This window comes from Lolium perenne, chromosome 7 (assembly GCF_019359855.2).
Source record: "Lolium perenne isolate Kyuss_39 chromosome 7, Kyuss_2.0, whole genome shotgun sequence".
NCBI lineage: Eukaryota > Viridiplantae > Streptophyta > Magnoliopsida > Poales > Poaceae > Lolium > Lolium perenne.
The window spans coordinates 30,962,202-30,988,404 of record NC_067250.2 but is presented as its reverse complement, the minus strand read 5'-3'; the positions used below and the strand labels follow the sequence as shown (position 1 = coordinate 30,988,404).

The following is a 26,203-nucleotide window of genomic DNA, read 5'->3' as shown; positions in this document are numbered from 1 at the left end:
GATGTAATTCTTTAGAGATTTCTGACATACAAATTCCCGCATCAACTTGTGGGATATCAACTGGTTGAATTAATTTGGTCGTACAGGTTACCATCTTATTTTGGATGCATTCATAATTATCAACTATGTATGAAGGGCCGCATTTCTCCTATGAAGAAAAAACATACCCTAATATTGGCCGACTTCTCCGTTGACCCACATCGTTGCTCCTTACTCCGCTTTTACCCTCCTCCTCAACCCGATGATTTACAATTTATTTTTTGAAACTTCATGGTTTACAAATTTATATCTGTCTAGTTCTTTGTCTTGCCATCTAAGAAATTTGTAACAATTGTGTGATGTGTGTTTCTGGACTTTTTCTATGTTCAACTATTTTTCATCTCCAGGTTTGGCTTGGGGCGGGCTGAGTACAAGTATTTTGCCCCAATCATGGGTAAGATTGTACTCGAGGTCGCTATTGCTGGAACCAAATTTATGTGTTCAGTGATGTTTTCTTTCTTCGTGTTGTATAAGTATTGGATGTATAAAGTGGTATCCAAAACATTTTTGTTTGTAATATACTACTCTATGGCGGTAATTTTTTTATACTTTTTTATTATCTCATCTCCATTGCAGAAGGAGAACAATTAATGCTCTTCTTATTGTCCCATATAGCAGGTGCCTCCACTAGGTAAATTAAGCTTCTTCGCACATTAATGGGTTGCTCTTTTGAAGTTTTTTTTTGTGTGAGTTTCTTTTTCCTGACCAAACCATAATTCCTGGGTCCGTCACTGCATATATATATAAATGTTATGTATTACCTGCTACTTTATTTAGTTGATATACTTTGTACTTTGTAATTTTGCTAATGTAATCTATCACTACATATTTTTCACGCCATAAAAGGTGAAGTTACATAAATAACTTGTTTGCAATGTTAGGGCCAAAGGAGTAAAAATTTACACATTTATTCGTTCTTGTTAATATGAAAAATGTGCATGATTACATCAATTTTTTTATATAGGTAAAGAATTAAATTTTAGTTTCTAAATATATTAACGTTGAAGGTAGTTGAAATAGATGGCCCTACAAAAAAAATAGGTGCCCACATATAACCGGTAGTCACAACATATCTTTAGTGTTTTGTCTATTTTGTGGCTCACATTTACTATTTATCTTGGTTATTTGTGTATTTGGATATAGAAGCGATAAGTTCTTCTGTCAAACATATCCTGATTTATCATCCATTTTTGTAACATATGTGTTTGCACATGTAGATATACTCAACACGATACTAGGCATGAGCAAGGTGGAGTCCGGAAAGTTGTAGTTGGAGGAGGTACAATTCAACACGACATACGGTGCTTGAGGAGTCCACGGATTTGGCAAACATCGTCGGCATGAACATATATGTCGAGGTGGTCTGCGACCCTATGACTTTTCTGTTTTCCAATGCGATGTCGTCGTCGGTAACTACAAGAGGTTCAAGAAAATTCTCGACAACTTGCTCATCAACGCCATCAACTTCATGATCAAGGCCATGTTGTGCTCCGGGCATGAGCCAACCTCCCCATCCCTAGGACTCGCCATGATAAGCACCCCCTTGAGGTTCTCAAACACCTACTACCTCTTCTCCTTTGGGATCCCAACACCTGTATCGGCCACCTTAAAATAAAATTTAACTAAGTTGGGATCATTCTTAAGTGTCATGCAAGGGAGGAGGAAGCCACGCAAAATACTCGCATGCCACTTTAGAATGATCCCAACTCGGTTGAGTTTACTTCATGGTTGTTGATACTGGTGTAGGATACCCACGGAGAAGAGGGAATTGGTGTTTGAGAACTATATTCAGGTGAAGGAAGGGCATGGAGGCACAAGTGCCGCCATCGTGGAAAGCTCGGGCACTAAGCCCGGGACTATCGCAAGAAGAAGCGAGAAGAAGCCCACCTAGCCAAGGATGGCGACGACAACGAGCCAGCTGCGCCACCGGCTGCGCTCCTCATGGCGCAGCTCTATCCCATCAACTACGAGCCTGAGCGAGTCGGCGACCAAGTGTTCCTCAACAAGGAGCACGCCAAGGTGCGCCTGGACGACGAGCCCGAGCCCACCGACGTGCCACTCCCTCCAGTCTCAAAGGTATTATCTTGGGATTTGTGCAGCCAAATTTAGAACTTTACCTACCAATATCTGATGTCTCCATAAATACTATACTGAAATCTATTTTCATAATAGCGTACGGTTTATACAATGTAGTACATATAGTCGCAGTTGTGTCCAGAAACCACTTCAATGTCCAAAAACAGCAACCTTCAATAATTCTGGCACATATCTTGTTGAATTATGCTTGCTGGGAGCATGTTTAATTCCAAACTGCGCATGTTTGGTGCTCTTAATCCTTATCCTTGTAGTTGTCACTTGATATGTGGTAACTCCTTGAGTTTCCTCACCTCTTTCAGGTGGGGATGTTCCCATGTCTAGTTTGTCTTACAGTTATATTGTTGTTGTACTTAATTTTAGGCTGTATTACAAGGCACTTCTTTTAATCACGAAAGATCCAATATAAAGGTTACTCGTTGCAAATTTACATTTATTTGTTTGATATATTCCGTGAGTTATGCTGTTGCTTATTCATTAATCGTGTCCCTCTTTCCAGCTGCCAAAGAAGTGGCTTCTGATGGCACAGCTGATCAGGCACTGTTTCCCCATCTTTACAACAAGGTACCAAACGAACCAAGATTTCATGAGCAAATGACCTAACATGTTGCTAAGTTCCCCCCTTTTTATTTTTGCCTTCTCAGGTGCAATTTCCTTTGCTGACCGCTGTCTTTTGTCTTTGCAGATGTGTGGTGTGCTTGAAGACAGCGGTGCACGTGCACTCAATTCGTTTTGTGGTGACAAAGCAGCTTCTTCAAGTCTAGTCAACAGCCTCCATCAGCTTGAAAAAGTTTGTGAGGGTGTTGATAGGATCTTGAGAGTCCAAGAGAACGGCACCACCTCCAAAGAGGAAGTGGTTGATGCCAGTGTCAAAGAAGCCACACCTCCAGGAGATGCTGTCACGGAGGCAGTGAATGGCGACCTGCCTTCGACTGTCAAGCCGGAGGACAAAATGGAAGTGGAAGGTTGATGTTTGGGATGAAATCGATATGAGAACCCCCTTTGTTTTAGTTGCTAAACAACAGTCTCTAGTTTACACTGTTGTAACTCTTAAGCTAGGCACCTAGGTCTAATGACCTCCAGACCGATCTCTAAGTTATCAAATTTTCCTTAGCTCCTGTCATTTAGGCTTGTATTATATTTGCAAGGTCGCCGCTTATTGTTTTACTGTTCCTTCACACCGGAGGTCAGAGTGTGACGGTGGTGGATGGGCAATAGATATCTGTTTGGTGATGAACAATCAAACATGCCCTCTGTGGATGAAAAGGAATTACCGATGCGAGAAGGAGGAGCGGAATGCAAAGATGACAAACTTTATTCATGATGTTCAGATTATAGGATTGTGGCAAAAAATCGATACAGTACATTTTCTTCACATTTGAGATTAATGCAAATGCAAAGCTACATGTAAATGGTGGGATTTGTTATTTAGCAAATGATGACATGTCAGTTTTGTGTTGTTGCTTTCTGCTAAAAATAAAATGTAAACACTATGGGAATCTCGCTGGAAGCCGAGATGGGGAAGCGATAGCAGAAAGACGTGAAAGGAGCCAAATCAACCAACCTCGATTGGTCCAGCATTCATGTCGAGTCTCCACAGCTGTCCCTTGTCGAGCCAATCATACTACTTGCATCCGCAAATTCCTTCGTCCCCAACGATCTCAGGAGCAGGTTAAAAAAGACGATCTCAGAAAAAAAAAACCACGATGAAATGATTTTCTTAATCTGGGAGGATAAAAGGACGTGCGCGTGATCTTAACGGTAGTCTGCGCCCACCACTGGGACGCAACAGGCGAGCATTAACGAGGCCGCGACGGTGACTCCCGCCATGGAATTGGAAGCATCCGCCGAGCTCCAGGTTCGGCGACCGCCGTGGCGTCGCACGGTGGCCGTGCAGGCCGCGCTCTGCCTCGCGCTCTACGCGGCCTTCCGCCTCGGGGAGCCGCAGCTCCGGTCGCGGGGCGGGGACGCGCTGGGCAGCGGCGGGCGCGCCGGGGGCGGCGTATCCTTCATCACCGTCGCGGGTGGCGCGCGGCCGCCCGCTGACCAGGCTCGCCTCCTGAGGCAGGTGCGTGCGTCTCCGTACAATCTCCGCGTTCGATCTCTTCCACCGCGTTTGTTTCCGCGTCGCTTGGTTGGTTGATCTTGATCCCTTCGCTTGGTGGTTTGCTCCCGTGTTGTTGGGAAAACTTGGATGGCTTCGGCCCCCTTGCATCGCGCCATGGATTCGCGAAAACTTCATAAATCTAGGCTTCTCGCTCTGTCTATCATGGAAAACTGCTAGGTTTTGGTAATTTTACCTGGATGCAGTTCGCACTAACGGAGAATAATAAATGATCCGTCAGTTTAATCATCCTGATTCTGCCCAATCATGTGATCTACGCATTTGCAGATCTAAGACTAGTATACAAATGGTAGTCTATTGGCTGCATTGGACTTACTTGGGATGACAGAACGTGCCACATGTTCGTCCCAGTCAGGCACACATGTGCCCTCTTATGGCTATTAACCTTGCTCGTGACAGTGACTGTGAATTAGTCAATATGTGTTCAGTGTTCACACATAACTAATCGACGAGCTAGTCTGATTTTAAATTGACCCTTTCTCGGCATTGTGTTCTTGATCTCAAACGAAGTGACAGTGTGACACCGTTCTTTTTTTTATGTAATATGGTTGGCGTGTCCTAGGAATGTCTAATGCTATGCTGTTGGTTGAGTATCACTTTTTTTTTCCAGTCTTGAAAAATTTGTAGCAGATTCATAATATGAGCTTCACTTTTTCCTAATGAAACTACATTTTTTATGAAGATGGAAAGCATAGCAAAGGTTTATGGAGTCAAGTTCGTGTTGGATGTTGCTCGATTTGGCGAGGACACGCTTTGGCAAAACGTAAGTACTCTAATTGTGCTAATAATAATATCGTTTAATTTCCAAACTGAATAAAACCCTAAGTTGTGTTTTTTTTTGTCGTTCAGGGTTCCCTGTACTTCCAAGCTCTGAATATCCCCTGGTATGCTAGTTGTTCCTGTCTCATCACTCACTGGATTTGCACGGCGTAGTATAACTTGTATGGTTTTGCTCTCCGATGCGTGTAAATTATACGACATGTAAAACTGCCTCTACTTCAGGTATTCCACCACATCACATGGGCAGATAGTAGATAACTTCTTGAAGAAAGTGAAGATGCCATATGATCAAATTCTGGAAATTATTGGTGTTGACACAGGGCCTCTTCAGGTATTACCTTTTATTGGTGAACAGTTCTGAATTTATCCTGGCAGGCAGCCTATCTGACAAACAGCACATCATCAATAATGATTAAAATAATTCCATCATTGCTTGAGGACATCTATTAATACTTTCTGAATGGCTGAGGTTAGCCCCCTTTGCACTGATTATTTCAGCGGCACGTTGAACAAGAAGCCAACAACTCCTTCATTTTTTTCCTCCTTGTCTTCATTCAAGTTCAGGGATCTGTAAAATGAACATTTTTTAGTGCAATATGGTCGCAATTTAATTTTGCATATGATTGTTTTACATGGAGTCTTTGCTGGATATTGTGGAATATACTGACTTTTTGCATTATTTTTGATTGATCTTGTCATTTGGTTAAAGGAACTTCTACATCATGGAAAAGTGAGCAATTCTAGCAGGGAACAAATTACATGGTTGGAACAAACACTAGCACTGAGCAGCAGTAACTGGTATGAAGATTCCATATGAACATGTATGCACACATGTTGGTATTAAGATTGCAATTCCTAATATTATTTTTAAGCCAGGAAAATAGTTGTTGGATATGATGCGTTAGTTGACTGCAATGAGGTGCGCACCACAAAAACAGTAAAATTCTACGAGCCACTTCGGAATATTTTTCAAACATATGCAGTGGTAATTCCTTCTTTTTTGGGAGAGGCTGTAATTCCTATTCCGTTTCTTCATGAAAACTCAACATCATATTGGTTATTCTTGGCTACTTCCATGTGCAGAATGCATATGTTAGCACAAGTGGTTCCTGTGGAGAGTTTCATGAAGAGAATTCAATGTTGTATATTCAAAACCCCAGCCCTGGTGATCACAATAATTTAGATGGTTTCTTCTTGCACAGAGTCAGCCCTCTAGAGATGGTGGGTTTATGGTTATATTCTTCCACTTGCTCCTCTTTCTCTGAATATCAGTTTGAAACACTAACATTGCATGCAACTTTTTTATTTTATTTTGTGAACTTATCAGGAATCCCTGTTGATAAACTTAGAAGGCGAGGTTGTTCAAAGATCTTTAGTACACCAGCAGGGAAGGGGAGCCATGTAAATGCCCTCATTTCACTCTCTAGTCAACAATGCAAACACAACAATTCTGTTTTCAGCATTGGTCGCTCAGTATTCATTTGTTTGTTTCAGTATGTTTTGCATTGTCAAAAGAAGGCTTCTGCCATTTTTGGTGCTCCCATCCTCTGGAAGACATATAATATTTTCGTCCATAATATGCATTGGCCGCTGTTAAATATTATGAATTAACTGTTTGGATTATTAATTATATCACAACTATTAGATTAGTAAATAGTCTTCGCCATTTGTCGATACTGTATTAGTTTCTCTCTCTCAAATGTCAACATGATCACTTAGGGGTGGAAACTGGTAGTTGATAATCCGGATTATTCAACATTTGTATTCGAAAAATAAAAAATGGATATGGAAATATTTGAATCCAGACAAAAATGGAAATGGTTGTGGTAAATATCTGGATTTGTTTTGCATATACAAATACGAATGTTTTATTTGAGTTTTGAACCAAATGTGGATATGGAAATGGATATATCTGTATCCGAATAAAATTATGTTTGCCAATTTAGATATGCTAGTCTGATATACCAATCACCCAACCTAAAATAACTAGCAAAGAGGTTAATTTTTTTTTGTGATTGAACTTGAAACTATTATGTACTTTATCAGTATATTTATCTTTGTATTGTTCAATAGTTCACTCATTGTAAGAGACGAGTCTATTATTCTTTATATTCGTATCCGTGCAGATTTGAGAAAACATTCGATCAGCTAACGTCTGCTCCCAGGATCTAGGTCTTTCCACTATCCAACCTGCATCTGACCCGTTTCCATCCCTAGATAGACTGGGTGTTTCTATGGTCTTTGGGATTTAGGATTTTGCGTGTCAGCACTGATTCACCAGTATTTTTGCAGCTAAACTGATTACTTGTATAGTACATGATTTTTTTTTTTGAATCAGTCCCAAATGGATATATGCCACAAAGCTGGTGTCGGTTCAGAATAGTTACAACAAGCCGTGCAACGCAAGCTTTCATCTTTTATCCTTCACTAGTATCTTTGCTGCGAAATAGAATAGTTACATAGTTGTATAACATATACATGAAAAAATCTGAATCCGGTAACAAATGAATATGTGCCAGGAGTATTTCAGGTTCAAAAGTTTAGTTACAGAGAAAGCAGCGCAAGGCAGATTTTGTCTTCTATCCTTCGAACAACTCTAGCAACTGGTGCTCCAGCTCCTCTGCGCTGCATCCTGCGGGTATCTCAACCTCCGGGTGGTCGTCCACATATCGGCGGTAGGCCGGCACAACACTCTCCGACACGGTGCTCCGGAGGACGGGCCAGAGCGCCGGGCTGGGCACCTACCTCTCTGCATGCTGCACACGTTCCCCAACGCCGAGTAAAATGGGCTCTGCGGGTTCCTTCGCCGGAGAACGCTCAAGGCTCGGAAAGGAGTGAGACGACAAGCGCCCATGAAACCTGAAGGTAACCTTTGAGGTAGCCATCCATGCGCTCCTCGCGGGCGAGGACCCAGCCGGGTGGCAGGAACATGCTGAGGTCGGAGCGGACGGCGCGGCGCACCAAGGCGCTCGTGTTGTTGAGCAGGTAGATCTAGCTCAGCCCAGGGATGCCAGCACACCGGACTTCTCCTCGAGCACGGCCTCGTCAGGTGGGAGTGGCGTTGTTCTCTCCTCGTTGCCGTCACGGCCACCATCGAGGACGAAGTAGAGGGAGACGCGGTTGCCCATCAAGAAGTTGACACATGGGTGCACCTCGCGGCCCTGCGGCATCCTCCATGGGTACTGGGGCACACGTATGAACACGTTGAGGTCGAGCACGCAGCACCGGGACGTGTCCAGCAGGCCGGCGAGCGCTGTGTCGGACGCGACTGAGACAGGGTGGCAGGGCGTCAATGAGAACGTCCTCGGGAAGGTTTCCAAGACAGGGGCGTGTTAGGTTTAATCTTAACCATGTAGCTTCATTAGTTTTTCAGTTCTGCATGTAGTAATTGTGGTGAAGTTCCACTGCGAACACCTACGGCGAGATGCTAGCTCCGTGTGATGCGGGTGCTAGGTGTGATGCAGGTATGTCGTGTCCGTGAGAAGCGGCGTATAGAGCTTTCGAGCTAGCTGATCCGTTGAGCGATTTTCATGGAAGACCGAGGCAATTTGCACAAAACTAACCTAAAGTTAAAAGGATTTTGAAAAATGAACTATCAGCGAAACAAATTCACGAATCTAACCCCTCCGTGTCACGCCGTAGGCTAGGGCGTGGCACCCCATTGTGTGACGCCACAGCCTACGGCACCACACAATGGGATGTCACACCGTAGACCATGGCGCTGCATTTGTTTTATTGCCACGCCCAACCCAAGGCGTGGCACACCATTGTGCCACGCCCCAGCCAACGGCGCCACACAATGAGGTGCCACGCCATGAAGACCAGCGTGACACAAAAGGGTTAGATCCGTGAATTTATTTCGCGGAAGGTTTACTTTTGAAATTTGTTTCAACATTAGATTATTTTTGTCCAAATTGCCGAAGACCGAGTGAATTGGTCATGTAGTTAGCAACATATGTCACCTAGCCTTGTGAGTGTGCCGCATGTGTTAGAACCGTCATGTGTTAGTGGCCAGAGTGGAGCCTGTGGATGAATTTGTGGTGTGAGTGGTGTCACGGCTGCGTGTGCGCGCCTATTTAAAGGCTTGCAAAACATGTTTGCTGCCTGTGTGTGCTAGCCATCAGATGACATGATGCTTTGGGGAGTCGTGGAGTGACAAAATTGCTGAAACATTCGACAAATCTTATCTACTCCGATATTTTGTAGTTATATTTCACAAGTATATATTTTTTTGCCTTGTCACTCTTCAACTATAACACACTACAAGAACCCATGGTAATTTTCTTCAGGCCCATCAACCCATATTAGCGGATGAAGATCCCATGCCACATCTTTCCTCCAATCCTTAGATAAATTGGTATGGTCCACCAAAAGATAGCAGGCCGCGTCACTTTCTTTCATCTAAACCTTATCTGTGTGGCCTGCCAAATGAGAGCACCCTCGACTCTCTTCTTATATAAACTAACCCTAGCACTGTCTCTCGTCTTCCTCTCAGCCGCCGCCACCAATCCTAGATCTAGATCACCTTCCACCCATGCCTCCTTCCCTCCCTCAATGGCGCTTCCCACAAATTCTCCTCCATAATCTCCAAACCCGAACCTAGATCCACATGCACTATCTGTCTTTCCATGTGCGGCCGAATAGGCTTGACCGCCGTCGGAGAATAGGAGGGCACTACCATGTGGATGCAATCTTACCTGGCGTTATGATGAGTGCGGTGCTTGTGCGACGCGTAATATGGTACCGTGTTATAGCATTGTAGTCCCAAAATTAGATACTAGGAATTCATTTTAGCAAAAGACAAGGTATTTAACAAGAGATTCTCTTTGCGGCTCCTATTTGCATATTCTATTTTTAGCATTTGTTTATGTAATTCATTAGATTTCTAACCTACACATTCCCGCAGCAACTTATGGGATGTCATTTGGTTGAATTAATGTGGTATTACATATTTACATCTTAGCTTGGAACATATTCATAATTATCAACTATCTATGAAGGGCCGTATTTTTCCTATGAAAAAAATATACACAAATATTGGTTGACATCTCCGTTTCCCAACATCGTTGCTCCTTACTCCATTTCAACATTCCGAAATGTCATGAGTTGTTTGAGAACTATGTTCAGGTGAAGTAAGGACACCTGGGGCCGGTGCCGCCATGCCCTTCCTTCACCTGGACATAGTTTTCAAACACCAACTCGGGCTTGGAATGTCCAATCATTTGTAAGTGGTCTGCACCTCCTTTTCATGCATGTTAAAACTATCACAAACACGCTAAGTGATTCTAGATTAATTTACACTTTTTGCTAATTTCCATTTCTCTCGGTGTGGTCTAAAGTTACAAAACAACTAAGCCTAAGATTTTACTCGGGAATTTTTATGCAACTTTGGTAAATAAAATATCAGTGTGATATTTCTCAATAAAACACATATAAGTTACTTTGCGGATTAGGAAAGTGTCAGAATTAAAAACTAGTTGAAGTGCACCTGACATCAAAATGCCTTTTGTATGCAAACACATAGATAATACAATATTGTTTTGCTTTTTTGGACAATATTCACTCTTATTGTCTTTTTTTTAAATTATGATGATCTTTTAAATCCGTTTTACTTATGATGTTGTTACTTGGTTAATATTTATTGTTCTTGTTTTTATAGATTCGTTTGATGGGAAGCGGGAACGTGTTTTGGCTTCAAAGTCTTCCCGAAGATTAGTGAGAAACTAGATGCCGAAGGGAACATCGAGCAAGGGAGGATGGCACCCTCAGCGTTCAGGGAACCCAACTGCTTCAAGGGCGGGCACCGCGTCCTCCACATCCACAGCGAAAAGACTATGCAACTCGCCAGGATGAAGGTTTGGCCAGTCCCAAGCACCGAGCTCCTTGCCCCGACCCTAGAGAAGGCGCGAGCAGGCACCTCGTCGTCCAGTCCGAGTAGGCTTGGGACGAGTGGAGTGGAGTTTGAAGTTAGCCAATACGTCGCCAGGAACGCTGGTGGGTGTGGGAATCGCTTCATAAGACAACCTTCGACGTTTGTAAACACTCTTCGATATAGTAAAGTTTTGCTGGCTGGCGCCCGTGGTTTCTTCCCGTTTGTGTTGGAGGGATTTTCCACGTTAAATCTTATGTCTCCCGCTGTGATTTTCTTTTTGTTCTTCGTTATTGCCTATCGCGGTTGCAACATCGTCGTAGTAGGGGGCGGTGCCAGCGACTTCAATGGTGCCATCGATCGGTGCTTCAGATCCAAGGATATGGTTACCCAGGTCCCGCGGAACGGCAGAGGCAACCATGTCGGGCTGGGCACCTACCTCTCTGCATGCTGCACACGTTCCCCAACGCCGAGTAAAATGGGCTCTGCGGGTTCCTTCGCCGGCGAACGCTCAAGGCTCGGAAAGGAGTGAGACGACAAGCGCCCATGAAACCTGAAGGTAACCTTTGAGGTAGCCATCCATGCGCTCCTCGCGGGCGAGGACCCAGCTGGGTCGCAGGAACATGCTGAGGTCGGAGCGGACGGCGCGGCGCACCAAGGCGCTCGTGTTGTTGAGCTGGTAGATCTAGCTCAGCCCAGGGATGCTAGCACACCGGACTTCTCCTCGAGCACGGCCTCGTCAGGTGGGAGTGGCGTTGTTCTCTCCTCGTTGCCGTCACATCCACCAGCGAGGATGAAGTAGAGGGAGACCCGGCCGGTTGCCCATCAAGAAGTTGACACAGTGGTGCACCTCGCTGCCCTGCGGCATCCTCCACGGGTACTGGGGCACACGTATGAACGCTGAGGTCGAGCACGCAGCACCGGGACGTGTCCAGTAGGCCGGCAAGCGCTTCGTCGGACGCGACTGAGACAGGGTGGCAGGGCATCAGGGACGGAGCCAGGAGTGAGGTATAAGGGGGGCAATCTTAGTATGAGGGAGACAGAACTAGCTAAAATCACACAAATAAGGAGCTGCCATGATTTGTGTTCAAAGGAAATCGTGAGCATAGGGGGCTACGCCCCCCTCGTCCCCCCTTTTCTCCATCCCTGGGCGTCAATGAGAACGTCCTCAGGAAGGTCTCCGAGACAGGGGCGTGTTAGGTTTAATCTTAATCATGTAGCTTCATTAGTTTTTCAGTTCTTCATGTAGTAATTGTCGAACAGGTGAAGTTCCACTGCGAACACGTACGGCGAGATGCCAGCTCCGTGTGATGCGGGTGCTAGGTGTGATGCAGGTATGTCGTGTCCGTGAGAAGCGACGTATAGAGCTTTTGAGCTAGCTGATCCGTTGAGCGATTTTCATGGAAGACCGAGTGAATTGGTCAGGTAGTTAGCAACATATGTCACCTAGCCGGCCGCATGTGTTAGAAGCGTCATGTTAGTGGCCAGAGTGGAGCATGTGGATGAATTTGTGGTATGAGTGGTGTCACGCCTGCATGTGTGCGCCTATTTAAAGGCTTGCAAAACATGTTTGCTGCATGTGTGTCCTAGCCATCAGATGCCATGATGCTTTGGGGAGACGTGGGGTGACAAAATTGCTGAAACATTCGACAAATTTTATCTACTTCGATATTTTGTAGTTATATTTCAGAAGTATATATTTTTTTGCCTTGTCACTCTTCAACTATAACACACTACAAGAACCCATGGTAATTTTCTTCAGGCCCATCAACCCATATTAGCGGATGAAGATCCCATGCCACATCTTTCCTCCAATCCTTAGATAAATTGGTATGGTCCACCAAAAGATAGCAGGCCGCGTCACTTTCTTTCATCTAAACCTTATCTGTGTGGCCTGCCAAATGAGAGCACCCTCGACTCTCTTCTTATATAAACTAACCCTAGCACTGTCTCTCGTCTTCCTCTCAGCCGCCGCCACCAATCCTAGATCTAGATCACCTTCCACCCATGCCTCCTTCCCTCCCTCAATGACGCTTCCCACAAATTCTCCTCCATAATCTCCAAACCCGAACCTAGATCCACATGCACTATCTGTCTTTCCATGTGCGGCCGAATAGGCTTGACCGCCGTCGGAGAATAGGAGGGCACTACCATGTGGATGCAATCTTACCTGGCGTTATGATGAGTGCGGTGCTTGTGCGACGCGTAATATGGTACCGTGTTATAGCATTGTAGTCCCAAAATTAGATACTAGGAATTCATTTTAGCAAAAGACAAGGTATTTAACAAGCGATTCTCTTTGCGGCTCCTATTTGCATATTCTATTTTTAGCATTTGTTTATGTAATTCATTAGATTTCTGACCTACACATTCCTGCAGCAACTTATGGGATGTCATTTGGTTGAATTATTGTGGTATTACATATTTACATCTTAGCTTGGAACATATTCATAATTATCAACTATCTATGAAGGGCCGTATTTTTCCTATGAAAAAAATATACACAAATATTGGTTGACATCTCCGTTTCCCAACATCGTTGCTCCTTACTCCATTTCAACATTCCGAAATGTCATGAGTTGTTTGAGAACTATGTTCAGGTGAAGTAAGGACACCTGGGGCCGGTGCCGCCATGCCCTTCCTTCACCTGGACATAGTTTTCAAACACCAACTCGGGCTTGGAATGTCCAATCATTTGTAAGTGGTCTGCACCTCCTTTTCATGCATGTTAAAACTATCACAAACACGCTAAGTGATTCTAGATTAATTTACACTTTTTGCTAATTTCCATTTCTCTCGGTGTGGTCTAAAGTTACAAAACAACTAAGCCTAAGATTTTACTCGGGAATTTTTATGCAACTTTGGTAAATAAAATATCAGTGTGATATTTCTCAATAAAACACATATAAGTTACTTTGCGGATTAGGAAAGTGTCAGAATTAAAAACTAGTTGAAGTGCACCTGACATCAAAATGCCTTTTGTATGCAAACACATAGATAATACAATATTGTTTTGCTTTTTTGGACAATATTCACTCTTATTGTCTTTTTTTTAAATTATGATGATCTTTTAAATCCGTTTTACTTATGATGTTGTTACTTGGTTAATATTTATTGTTCTTGTTTTTATAGATTCGTTTGATGGGAAGCGGGAACGTGTTTTGGCTTCAAAGTCTTCCCGAAGATTAGTGAGAAACTAGATGCCGAAGGGAACATCGAGCAAGGGAGGATGGCACCCTCAGCGTTCAGGGAACCCGACTGCTTCAAGGGCGGGCACCGCGTCCTCCACATCCACAGCGAAAAGACTATGCAACTCGCCAGGATGAAGGTTTGGCCAGTCCCAAGCACCGAGCTCCTTGCCCCGACCCTAGAGAAGGCGCGAGCAGGCACCTCGTCGTCCAGTCCGAGTAGGCTTGGGACGAGTGGAGTGGAGTTTGAAGTTAGCCAATACGTCGCCAGGAACGCTGGTGGGTGTGGGAATCGCTTCATAAGATAACCTTCGACGTTTGTAAACACTCTTCGATATAGTAAAGTTTTGCTGGCTGGCGCCCGTGGTTTCTTCCCGTTTGTGTTGGAGGGATTTTCCACGTTAAATCTTATGTCTCCCGCTGTGATTTTCTTTTTGTTCTTCGTTATTGCCTATCGCGGTTGCAACATCGTCGTAGTAGGGGGCGGTGCCAGCGACTTCAATGGTGCCATCGATCGGTGCTTCAGATCCAAGGATATGGTTACCCAGGTCCCGCGGAACGGCAGAGGCAACCATGTCGGGCACCTCAACGGCTCCACCTGAAAGTGCATAGAGCCCCCATGTGTGGTTTTGGTAATTAATGACAATCCCTATAGACTAATGGTTGCATTGAGTTATATGTGTAGGAGTTATCCATAAGCCAATGCTTGAACGATTAGTTGGCTTCAAGGTTGCAATACGAAGAAATGAGGTGCAAGTTCAAAATGAGTCAACTCGAAAAGCTGTCCCTTGAACCTTTCTGACACTTATCAAATTTCCTTTCTGATCCTTGCATCCGCAAATTTCTTTGTTCCCAACGATCTCAGGAACAGGTAAAAAAAAACCCGATGAAATGATTTTCTTGACCTGTGAGGATAGAAGGACGTGCGCGTGATCTTAACGGTAGTCTTCGCCCACCACTGGGTCGCAACAGGCGAGCATTAACGAGGCCGCCACGAGCGAGACCGGTGGCTCCCGCCATGGAATTGGAAGCATCCGCCGAGCTGCAGGGTCGGCGACCGCCGTGGCGTCGCACGGTGGCCGTGCAGGCCGCGCTCTGCCTCGCGCTCTACGCGGCCTTCAGCCTCGGGGAGCCGCAGCTCCGGCCGCGGGGCGGGGACGCGCTGGGCAGCGGCGGGCCCGCCGGCGGCGGCGTATCCTTCATCACCGTCGCGGGTGGCGCGCGGCCACCCGCCGACCAGGCTCGCCTCCTGAGGCAGGTGCGTGCGTCTCCGATCTCCGTACAATTCTCCGCATTCGATCTCTTCCACCGCGTCGTTTCCGCGTCGCGTTCTTACGGGATCACTCAGTCAGGGCCCGCCGGATTGGTTGGTTGATCTTGACCCCAGCCACTAGTTACTGTTCTTCGCTTGGTGGTTCGCTCCCGTTGCTTCCCGGCGCGGCGCCGTGGATTCGCGAAAACTTCATAAATCTATGCTTCTCGCCTTGTCTGTCATGGAAAACTGCTAGGTTTTGGTAATTTTGCCTGGATGCAGTTCGCACTAACGGAGATTAATAAATTATCCGTCAGTTTATTCATCCTGATTCTGCTCAATCATGTGATTGTCTACGCATTTGCAGATCTAAGACTAGTATACAAATGGTAGACGATTGGACTTACCTGTGATGGACAGAACGTGCCACATGTCCGTCCCAGTGAGGCACATGTGCCCTCTTATAGCTAATAACCTTGCTCGTGACCGTGACTGCGGATTAGTCAATGCTCCAGTGTAGTTTTCACGATAAATAAACGGCAAATTAGTCTGGTTTTCAATTGGCCCTTTCTGGGCATTCTGTGCTTGATCTCAAACGAAGTGACACCATTCTTTTTTTTATATGGTTGGAGTGTCCTATGATATGCTGTTGGTTAGCATCACCTTTTTTTCCAGTCTTGAAAAATAAGTAGCAGATTCATAATATGAGCTTTATTTTTCCTAATGAAACTACATTTGTATGAAGATGGAAAGCATTGCAAAGGTTTATGGCGTCAAGTTAGTGTTGGATGTTGCTCAATTGGGCGACGACCGGCTTTGGCAAAACGTAAGTACTCTAATTGTGCTAATAATAATGTCATTTTCCAAACTGAATAAAACCCTAAGTTGTGTTTTTTTTTGTCGTTCAGGGTTCCCTGTACTTCCAAGCTCTGAATATCCCCTGGTATGCTAGTTGTTCCTATCTCATCACTCACTGGATTTACATGGCGTAGTACAACTCATACGGTTTTCTCTCCGATGCGTGTAAATTATACGACATGCCTCTACTTCAGGTATTCCACCACATCACATGGGCAGATAGTAGATAATTTCTTGAAGAAGGTGAAGATGCCATATGATCAAATTCTGGAAATTATTGGTGTTGACACAGGGCCTCTTCAGGTATTACCTTTTATTGGAGAACAGTTCTGAATTTATCCTGGCAGGCAGCCTATCTGACAAACAGCATATCATCAATGATTTAAAACAATTCCATCATTGAGTCGAGGACATCTATTAGTACTTCCTTAATGGCTGAATGGTTAGCCCCCTTTGCACTGATTATTTTAGCGGCACATTGAACAAGAAGCCAACAACTCCTTCAATTTTTTCCTCCTTGTCTTCATTCAAGTTCAGGAATCTGTAAAATGAACATTTTTTAGTGTGATATGGTCGCAATTTAATTTTGCATATGATTCTTTTACATCGAGTCTTTGTTGGATATTGTGAAATATACTGACTTTTTGCATTATTTCTGATTAATCTTGTCATTTGGTTAAAGGAACTTCTACATCATGGAAAAGTGAGCAATTCTAGCAGGGAGCAAATTACATGGTTGGAACAAACACTAGCACTGAGCAGCAGTAACTGGTATAAAGATTACATATGAACATGTATGAACACATGTTGGTATTAAGATTGCAATTCCTAATATTATTTTTAAGCCAGGAAAATAGTTGTTGGATATGATGCGTTAGTTGACTGCAATGAGGTGCACACCACAAAAACAGTAAAATTCTACGAGCCACTTCGGAATATTTTTCAAACATATGCAGTGGTAATTCCTTCTTTTTTGGGAGAGGCTGTAATTCCTATTCCGTTTCTTCATGAAAACTCGACATCATATTGGTTTTTCTTGGCTACTTCCATGTGCAGAATGCATATGTTAGCACAAGTGGTTCTTGTGGAGAGTTTCATGAAGAGAATTCAATGTTGTATATTCAAAACCCCAGCCCTGGTGATCACAATAATTTAGATGGTTTCTTCTTGCACAGAGTCAGCCCTCTAGAGATGGTGGGTTTATGGTTATATTCTTCCACTTGCTCCTCTTTCTCTGAATATCAGTTTGAAACACTAACATTGCATGCAACTTTTTTATTTTATTTTGTGAACTTATCAGGAATCCCTGTTGATAAACTTAGAAGGCGAGGTTGTTCAAAGATCTTTAGTACACCAGCAGGGAAGGGGAGCCATGTAAATGCCCTCATTTCACTCTCTAGTCAACAATGCAAACACAACAATTCTGTTTTCAGCATTGGTCGCTCAGTATTCATTTATTTGTTTCAGTATGTTTTGCATTGTCAAAAGAAGGCTTCTGCCATTTTTGGTGCTCCCATCCTCTGGAAGACATATAATATTTTCGTCCATAATATGCATTGGCCGCTGTTAAATATTATGAATTAACTGTTTGGATTATTAATTATATCACAACTATTAGATTAGTAAATAGTCTTCGCCATTTGTCGATACTGTATTAGTTTCTCTCTCTCAAATGTCAACATGATCACTTAGGGGTGGAAACTGGTAGTTGATAATCCGGATTATTCAACATTTGTATTCGAAAAATAAAAAATGGATATGGAAATATCTGAATCAAGAACAAAAATGGAAATGGTTGTGGTAAATATCTAGATTTTTTTTCCATATACAAATACGAATGTTTTATTTGAATTTTGAACCAAATGTAGATATGGAAATGGATATATCTGTATCCGAATAAAATTATGTTCGCCAATTTAGATATGCTAGTCTGATATACCAATCACCCAACCTAAAATAACTAGCAAAGAGGTTAATTTTTTTGTGTGATTGAACTTGAAACTATTATGTATTTTATCAGTATATTTATCTTTGTATTGTTCAATAGTTCACTCATTGTAAGAGACGAGTCTATTATTCTTTATATTCGTATCCGTGCAGATTTGAGAAAACATTCGATCAGCTAACGTCTGCTCCCAGGATCTAGGTCTTTCCACTATCCAACCTGCATCTGACCCGTTTCCATCCCTAGATAGACTGGGTGTTTCTATGGTCTTTGGGATTTAGGATTTTGCGTGTCAGCACTGATTCACCAGTATTTTTGCAGCTAAACTGATTACTTGTATAGTACATGATTTTTTTTTTTGAATCAGTCCCAAATGGATATATGCCACAAAGCTGGTGTCGGTTCAGAATAGTTACAACAAGCCGTGCAACGCAAGCTTTCATCTTCTATCCTTCACTAGTATCTTTGCTGCGAAATAGAATAGTTACATAGTTGTATAACATATACATGAAAAAATCTGAATCCGGTAACAAATGAATATGTGCCAGGAGTATTTCAGGTTCAAAAGTTTAGTTACAGAGAAAGCAGCGCAAGGCAGATTTTGTCTTCTATCCTTCCAACAACTCTAGCAACTGGTGCTCCAGCTCCTCTGCGCTGCGTCCTGCGGGTATCTCAACCTCCGGGTGGTCGTCCACATATCGGCGGTAGGCCGGCACAACACTCTCCGACACGGTGCTCCGGAGGACGGGCCAGAGCGCCGGGCTGGGCACCTACCTCTCTGCATGCTGCACACGTTCCCCAACGCCGAGTAAAATGGGCTCTGCGGGTTCCTTCGCCGGAGAACGCTCAAGGCTCGGAAAGGAGTGAGACGACAAGCGCCCATGAAACCTGAAGGTAACCTTTGAGGTAGCCATCCATGCGCTCCTCGCGGGCGAGGACCCAGCCGGGTGGCAGGAACATGCTGAGGTCGGAGCGGACGGCGCGGCGCACCAAGGCGCTCGTGTTGTTGAGCAGGTAGATCTAGCTCAGCCCAGGGATGCCAGCACACCGGACTTCTCCTCGAGCACGGCCTCGTCAGGTGGGAGTGGCGTTGTTCTCTCCTCGTTGCCGTCACATCCACCAGCGAGGATGAAGTAGAGGGAGACCCGGCCGGTTGCCCATCAAGAAGTTGACACAGTGGTGCACCTCGCTGCCCTGCGGCATCCTCCACGGGTACTGGGGCACACGTATGAACGCTGAGGTCGAGCACGCAGCACCGGGACGTGTCCAGTAGGCCGGCGAGCGCTTCATCGGACGCGACTGAGACAGGGTGGCAGGGCATCAGGGACGGAGCCAGGAGTGAGGTATAAGGGGGGCAATCTTAGTATGAGGGAGACAGAACTAGCTAAAATCACACAAATAAGGAGCTGCCATGATTTGTGTTCAAAGGAAATCGTGAGCATAGGGGGCCCCCCTTTTCTCCATCCCTGGGCGTCAATGAGAACGTCCTCAGGAAGGTCTCGGAGACAGGGGCGTGTTAGGTTTAATCTTAATCATGTAGCTTCATTAGTTTTTCAGTTCTGCATGTAGTAATTGTCGAACAGGTGAAGTTCCACTGCGAACACGTACGGCGAGATGCCAGCTCCGTGTGATGCGGGTGCTAGGTGTGATGCAGGTATGTCGTGTCCGTGAGAATGGACGTATAGAGCTTTTGAGCTAGCTGATCCGTTGAGCGATTTTCATGGAAGACCGAGTGAATTGGTCAGGTAGTTAGCAACATATGTCACCTAGCCGGCCGCATGTGTTAGAAGCGTCATGTTAGTGGCCAGAGTGGAGCATGTGGATGAATTTGTGGTATGAGTGGTGTCACGCCTGCATGTGTGCGCCTATTTAAAGGCTTGCAAAACATGTTTGCTGCATGTGTGTCCTAGCCATCAGATGCCATGATGCTTTGGGGAGACGTGGGGTGACAAAATTGCTGAAACATTCGACAAATTTTATCTACTTCGATATTTTGTAGTTATATTTCAGAAGTATATTTTTTTTGCCTTGTCACTCTTCAACTATAACACACTACAAGAACCCATGGTAATTTTCTTCAGGCCCATCAACCCATATTAGCGGATGAAGATCCCATGCCACATCTTTCCTCCAATCCTTAGATAAATTGGTATGGTCCACCAAAAGATAGCAGGCCGCGTCACTTTCTTTCATCTAAACCTTATCTGTGTGGCCTGCCAAATGAGAGCACCCTCGACTCTCTTCTTATATAAACTAACCCTAGCACTGTCTCTCGTCTTCCTCTCAGCCGCCGCCACCAATCCTAGATCTAGATCACCTTCCACCCATGCCTCCTTCCCTCCCTCAATGGCGCTTCCCACAAATTCTCCTCCATAATCTCCAAACCCGAACCTAGATCCACATGCACTATCTGTCTTTCCATGTGCGGCCGAATAGGCTTGACCGCCGTCGGAGAATAGGAGGGCACTACCATGTGGATGCAATCTTACCTGGCGTTATGATGAGTGCGGTGCTTGTGCGACGCGTAATATGGTACCGTGTTATAGCATTGTAGTCCCAAAATTAGATACTATGAATTCATTTTAGCAAAAGACAAGGTATTTAACAAGAGATTCTCTTTGCGGCTCCTATTTGCATATTCTATTTTTAGCATTTGTTTATGTAATTCATTAGATTTCTGACCTACACATTCCCGCAGCAACTTATGGGATGTCATTTGGTTGAATTAATGTGGTATTACATATTTACATCTTAGCTTGGAACATATTCATAATTATCAACTATCTATGAAGGGCCGTATTTTTCCTATGAAAAAAATATACACAAATATTGGTTGACATCTCCGTTTCCCAACATCGTTGCTCCTTACTCCATTTCAACATTCCGAAATGTCATGAGTTGTTTGAGAACTATGTTCAGGTGAAGTAAGGACACCTGGGGCCGGTGCCGCCATGCCCTTCCTTCACCTGGACATAGTTTTCAAACACCAACTCGGGCTTGGAATGTCCAATCATTTGTAAGTGGTCTGCACCTCCTTTTCATGCATGTTAAAACTATCACAAACACGCTAAGTGATTCTAGAATAATTTACACTTTTTGCTAATTTCCATTTCTCTCGGTGTGGTCTAAAGTTACAAAACAACTAAGCCTAAGATTTTACTCGGGAATTTTTATGCAACTTTGGTAAATAAAATATCAGTGTGATATTTCTCAATAAAACACATATAAGTTACTTTGCGGATTAGGAAAGTGTCAGAATTAAAAACTAGTTGAAGTGCACCTGACATCAAAATGCCTTTTGTATGCAAACACATAGATAATACAATATTGTTTTGCTTTTTTGGACAATATTCACTCTTATTGTCTTTTTTTTTTAATTATGATGATCTTTTAAATCCGTTTTACTTATGATGTTGTTACTTGGTTAATATTTATTGTTCTTGTTTTTATAGATTCGTTTGATGGGAAGCGGGAACGTGTTTTGGCTTCAAAGTCTTCCCGAAGATTAGTGAGAAACTAGATGCCGAAGGGAACATCGAGCAAGGGAGGATGGCACCCTCAGCGTTCAGGGAACCCGACTGCTTCAAGGGCGGGCACCGCGTCCTCCACATCCACAGCGAAAAGACTATGCAACTCGCCAGGATGAAGGTTTGGCCAGTCCCAAGCACCGAGCTCCTTGCCCCGACCCTAGAGAAGGCGCGAGCAGGCACCTCGTCGTCCAGTCCGAGTAGGCTTGGGACGAGTGGAGTGGAGTTTGAAGTTAGCCAATACGTCGCCAGGAACGCTGGTGGGTGTGGGAATCGCTTCATAAGATAACCTTCGACGTTTGTAAACACTCTTCGATATAGTAAAGTTTTGCTGGCTGGCGCCCGTGGTTTCTTCCCGTTTGTGTTGGAGGGATTTTCCACGTTAAATCTTATGTCTCCCGCTGTGATTTTCTTTTTGTTCTTCGTTATTGCCTATCGCGGTTGCAACATCGTCGTAGTAGGGGGCGGTGCCAGCGACTTCAATGGTGCCATCGATCGGTGCTTCAGATCCAAGGATATGGTTACCCAGGTCCCGCGGAACGGCAGAGGCAACCATGTCGGGCACCTCAACGGCTCCACCTGAAAGTGCATAGAGCCCCATGTGTGGTTTTGGTAATTAATGACAATCCCTATAGACTAATGGTTGCATTGAGTTATATGTGTAGGAGTTATCCATAAGCCAATGCTTGAACGATTAGTTGGCTTCAAGGTTGCAATACGAAGAAATGAGGTGCAAGTTCAAAATGAGTCAACTCGAAAAGCTCACATGCTTGAAGCTTGCCATTCATATGTGCTCATGGATATGTGAAGATGCACCGAAGAAGAAGCTCTCCTATAGTGGATTATGGGGGAGCAATCCACAAGACATCAAGCAAGCACAATCAAGAACGGCGTTCCATCCTTGTTGCGGTCAAGATCTTCATCATCGAGCTCAAGTGGAATGCGCAAGGTTAAGATTTGCTCTTGATAGGGTTTCTTTCGTACCGGTCTCATGGTTTAGTTGGGAGACCGGTTTATAGGATAATGGTCGTACTATCAAGGAGCTCTCTAGTGAGTAACTCGGTCGCATCGCTCGGAGTACGGTCAAACCTTTGCATCCCTGCATCATCTTTCTTGGTTTTTATTTGGATCTTATCCATGTGGTGTTTTAGAGCTTGTGGTTATTTCCATGACAAGCTCTAGTTCATCGAAAACGAATTTCGCATGGATCACTTGTTACGTTTTCGAGTTTGGTGATTTTCTCGATTTCTCGTATTGAGGTGTTGCACCTCTAAAATAAATAGAAAATCAACCCCCACTATTTTCCATATTTTCACTTTTTGTGGGGTAGCTTTTGTCGTCCTCTTTCCAACAAAATTAGTTTCGTCTCATTTGGATTTTCCAAGCTAAGATATTTGCATTTCAAGTTTGAATTTAAAAGAAATGGAGAGGAGGGGCTAGCAGCCGGAGCTTCCGCCGGCCACGGCTGGAACCACCGCCCTGCCCTGGCCGGAGCCTCCAGGTGAGGTACCGCTCGCGGTACCGCTAGTGAGGCCTGGCTCTCAGTAAGTGTCCAGGGGGTTGGGGGCTTCGGCGGTGCCCGGGCCGGTACCTTGGTCGGAGCGTCTGGTCTCCCCCTCCCGGCCGGCGCTCACCCTCTCCCATCTCGCCACGTCGCTGTTAGATTATATATTTGTATATTGTAGTTTCCCCATATGTTAGGGGGCTTCCTGCATATTTGCGCCTGTACATGTACTATATATTGTGGCCTTTAGCCCCCTGGTAATACAAGCTGTCTATTCCTATCATGGTATCAGAGCTGAAGGTTTAGCTCCTCTTTTCTCCTCATCACAGCCGCCACCTCGCCCCGGTGTTCGTTGCCGGTCCCGATCTGGCCGCTGCCTTTCTTTCCTCGTCGCTGCTACCTGCCTCGTCGCCCGCCCGATCTCCTCGATCGCCCGTTGCCTCGAGGCCCCGTCGCCCCGCTCTCCTCGTTCCCCACAACCAGAAGGCCGGCCTCGCTCTTCCGTTCTGATCTCGAGCAAGAAACGCAGGCAGGCGCTTCGTCCGGTTCGATCTGCTTCGCCCCACGCCCGTCTTGCCTCGCCCTGGTCTTCGCCCGCCTCCCACGGCTTTGTTCTGCTTCGACGCGGGTCTTCGCCCACCTCCAGGTCGACGCCCTGGTCTTCGCTCCCTCCAGGTCGACCCACGGCTTCGCTCTGCTACGCCCTGGTCTTCGCTCGCCCTGGTCCCTCCAGATCGACGCCCGCCTCCCGCCAAGCCCACGTCAGGCATCCTGCCTCACCCCGGTTACTGGTCCCTCCAGATCGACGCCCTCCTCACGCCAAGCCCACGTCAGGCCTCTGTTTTCCTGATCTCCTGAGTTCGTGAAAAAAAAAGAAGAAAAAAGCAAAAAAAAAAAAATTACAGCTATGTCTTCCTCGGGCTATGTTGCGATCCCCCGCTGCCCGGTGATCTTTGATGGTGCGAATTACCCTGATTTCGCTGCCTTCATGCGCGTCCATATGCACGGTCTTCGTCATTGGGGTGTGCTTTCTGGCGAGGTTTCCTGTCCGCCGCGCCCCGTTGCTCCTACGGTGCCTATTGCACCGCCACCTGTTGCCCTTGCCCCTGATGCTACTCAGGCTGATAAGGATGCAGCCAAGAGTGCTGATGATGCTGCTCTGGCTGATTATGATCGGAAGGTCCAGGACCACTCTACTGCCGTTGCGACTTACCGGCTGGATCTGACTGAGTACACTCAGTGGATAGATGAGGATGCTCGTGCTGCTGCTGTTCTCACCTCCAGTGTTCTGCCTCAGTATGCTGCTGAGTTTATGGGTCTTCCCACCGCGGCTGCTCAGTGGGCTTTTCTTCGTCAGCGCTATCAACCGTCTGGGGATGCTCTTTACCTATCTGTGGTCCGCCAGGAGCATGCCCTTCAGCAGGGTGATTCTACTATTGATGAGTTCTACACTCAGAGTGCTGCTATTTGGCGTCAGCTTGATTCTCTCCGTACAGCTGTGTGTGCCACCTGTCCCTGCTGTCTGACTGTGCGCGCAGATCTGGAGTTTCAGCGCGTTTTTGAGTTCTTGTCGCGGCTCCGTAAGGAGTTTGAGCCGCGTCGGGCCCAGCTGCTTGCCCGCGGTCGTGTTCCGCTCTCTGAGGTACTTCCTGAGCTTCGTGCTGAGGAGACTCGTCTTCGTGGTGCTGGTCTTCTTGAGGTTCCCTCTGTTCTTGCTGCTCGTGGCCCTCCTGTGCCGTCTGCTCGTGGACCTCCTATGCCGCCGGCTTCGTTGCGGCCTCCGGCACAGCCGATACTTCCTACTCCTCCATTCCAGGGCCAGCGTCAGCCCCAGCAGCCTCGTGGTTCGACGTCACCTCCTTGCACCTACTGTGGCAGGCCTGGCTACACTATCTCTACTTGCTGGCAGAGGGATCCCAGCCTACGCCCGCCGCATCTTACTCATCGTCAGGCTGGTTCTTCAGGATCTTCTACTGTTGCGCTATCTGATCAGGACATTATCCGTGGTCTTCGTGGTATGCTCGCTGGTACAGGCTCTTCCTCGATGGGTACTGCTGGTTCTGTGCCTGGCTCTTCTGGCACCGCGCGACCACCACCTTCCACACAGTCAGGTACGTCATCCCCGTGGTATCTGGATTCTGTAGCTTCTTTTCATATGACCTCTGCGTCTTCTATTCTTTCTGCTCTTCGCTCTCTTGTTTCGCCTGTTCGTGTTATCACGGCTGATGGTACCTCTCTCCCTGTTTCCAGTCGAGGCACCATTTCTACTACCTCTTTCTCTGTTCCTGATGTTTCTCATGTTCCTAGTCTTAAGATGAACCCGTTTTCCGCTAGTCAGCTTACTGATTCTGGTTGTCGCGTCATTCTTGACGCTGATTCTTGTGCTGTTCAGGACCGCCGTACATAGGCCCTGGTTGGAGCTGGCCCTCGCAGCCTTGAGTCCCCGGGGCTCTGGGAGTTAGACTGGCTTCGCGTTCCTTCTACTGCCACTTCATCTCGCGCTTCTCCTGCGGTTCTGCTTCACATCGGATCTTTTCAGCAGTGGCATCATCGGCTGGGTCACCTCTGTGGCTCCCGTTTATCGTCATTAGTTCGTCGTGGTCTTCTGGGGTCTGTCTCAGGAGATGTGTCTTTGCATTCGTGTCAGGGTTGTAGGTTAGGCAAACAGATTCAGCTTCCCTATCCTACTAGTGCGTCTGTATCTCATCGACCTTTTGATTTAGTTCATTCAGATGTTTGGGGTCCGGCTCCCTTTCCTTCGAAAGGGGGTCATCGATACTATATTTTGTTTATTGATGATTTTTCGCGGTACACCTGGTTGTTTCTTATGCGCTCTCGCCGTGAGGTGCTCTCTATTTATCAGCATTTTGCAGCCATGGTTCGTACTCAGTATTCCACGCCTATTCGTGTGTTCCGTGCTGATTCTGCAGGAGAGTATATCTCCCAGCACCTGCGTGGTGTTCTTGCTGAGCAGGGCACCCTTGCCCAGTTCTCGTGTCCCGGCGCCCATGCTCAAAATGGT

General features: G+C 45.7%; 2 protein-coding genes, 1 long non-coding RNA gene and 2 pseudogenes across 9 annotated transcripts; 3 read left to right on the top strand and 2 right to left on the bottom strand.

Annotated features, from left to right (window-relative positions):
• Nucleotides 1–2,622: 2,622 nt before the first annotated feature.
• LOC139833382 (uncharacterized) lies at nucleotides 2,623–3,592 on the top strand. The gene is made up of 2 exons (XR_011749042.1): nucleotides 2,623–2,697; nucleotides 2,819–3,592. It is a non-coding gene; the product is annotated as an uncharacterized lncRNA (long non-coding RNA).
• Nucleotides 3,593–3,764: 172 nt separating this feature from the next.
• Nucleotides 3,765–10,780, top strand: LOC127319105 (uncharacterized). Of its 5 annotated transcripts, none has more exons than XM_071823659.1 (9): nucleotides 3,765–4,201; nucleotides 4,941–5,021; nucleotides 5,108–5,142; nucleotides 5,261–5,369; nucleotides 5,748–5,836; nucleotides 5,915–6,020; nucleotides 6,122–6,259; nucleotides 6,366–6,439; nucleotides 6,533–6,692. In XM_071823659.1, the coding sequence occupies exons 1-9, from the start codon at nucleotides 3,962–3,964 to the stop codon at nucleotides 6,633–6,635; spliced, it is 975 nt and encodes a 324-aa protein (XP_071679760.1). In that variant the 5' UTR covers nucleotides 3,765–3,961; the 3' UTR covers nucleotides 6,636–6,692. The 5 variants fall into 5 exon arrangements, with proteins under 5 accessions (XP_071679760.1, XP_051205273.1, XP_051205274.1 ...); XM_051349313.2 differs by having other exon boundaries at nucleotides 3,769–4,201; nucleotides 5,915–6,023; XM_051349314.2 differs by lacking the exon at nucleotides 6,533–6,692 and adding an exon at nucleotides 7,165–7,458 and having other exon boundaries at nucleotides 3,771–4,201; nucleotides 5,915–6,023.
• On the bottom strand, nucleotides 7,559–8,364 carry LOC127319108 (exocyst complex component EXO70B2-like; annotated as a pseudogene).
• A 4,251-nt stretch (nucleotides 10,781–15,031) lies between the features above and the next one.
• LOC127319104 (uncharacterized) lies at nucleotides 15,032–18,585 on the top strand. Of its 3 annotated transcripts, none has more exons than XM_051349306.2 (9): nucleotides 15,032–15,353; nucleotides 16,093–16,173; nucleotides 16,256–16,290; nucleotides 16,400–16,508; nucleotides 16,888–16,976; nucleotides 17,055–17,163; nucleotides 17,262–17,399; nucleotides 17,506–17,579; nucleotides 17,673–17,832. In XM_051349306.2, exons 1-9 carry the CDS (start codon nucleotides 15,114–15,116, stop codon nucleotides 17,773–17,775), a joined length of 978 nt encoding a protein of 325 aa, XP_051205266.1. In that variant the 5' UTR covers nucleotides 15,032–15,113; the 3' UTR covers nucleotides 17,776–17,832. The 3 variants fall into 3 exon arrangements, with proteins under 3 accessions (XP_051205266.1, XP_051205267.1, XP_051205270.1); XM_051349307.2 differs by lacking the exon at nucleotides 17,673–17,832 and adding an exon at nucleotides 18,306–18,585 and having other exon boundaries at nucleotides 15,033–15,353; XM_051349310.1 differs by having other exon boundaries at nucleotides 15,034–15,353; nucleotides 17,506–17,781.
• Nucleotides 18,586–18,689: 104 nt separating this feature from the next.
• LOC139832980 (exocyst complex component EXO70B2-like) overlaps nucleotides 18,690–26,203 on the bottom strand; it is a 30,536-nt pseudogene continuing 23,022 nt past the window's right edge.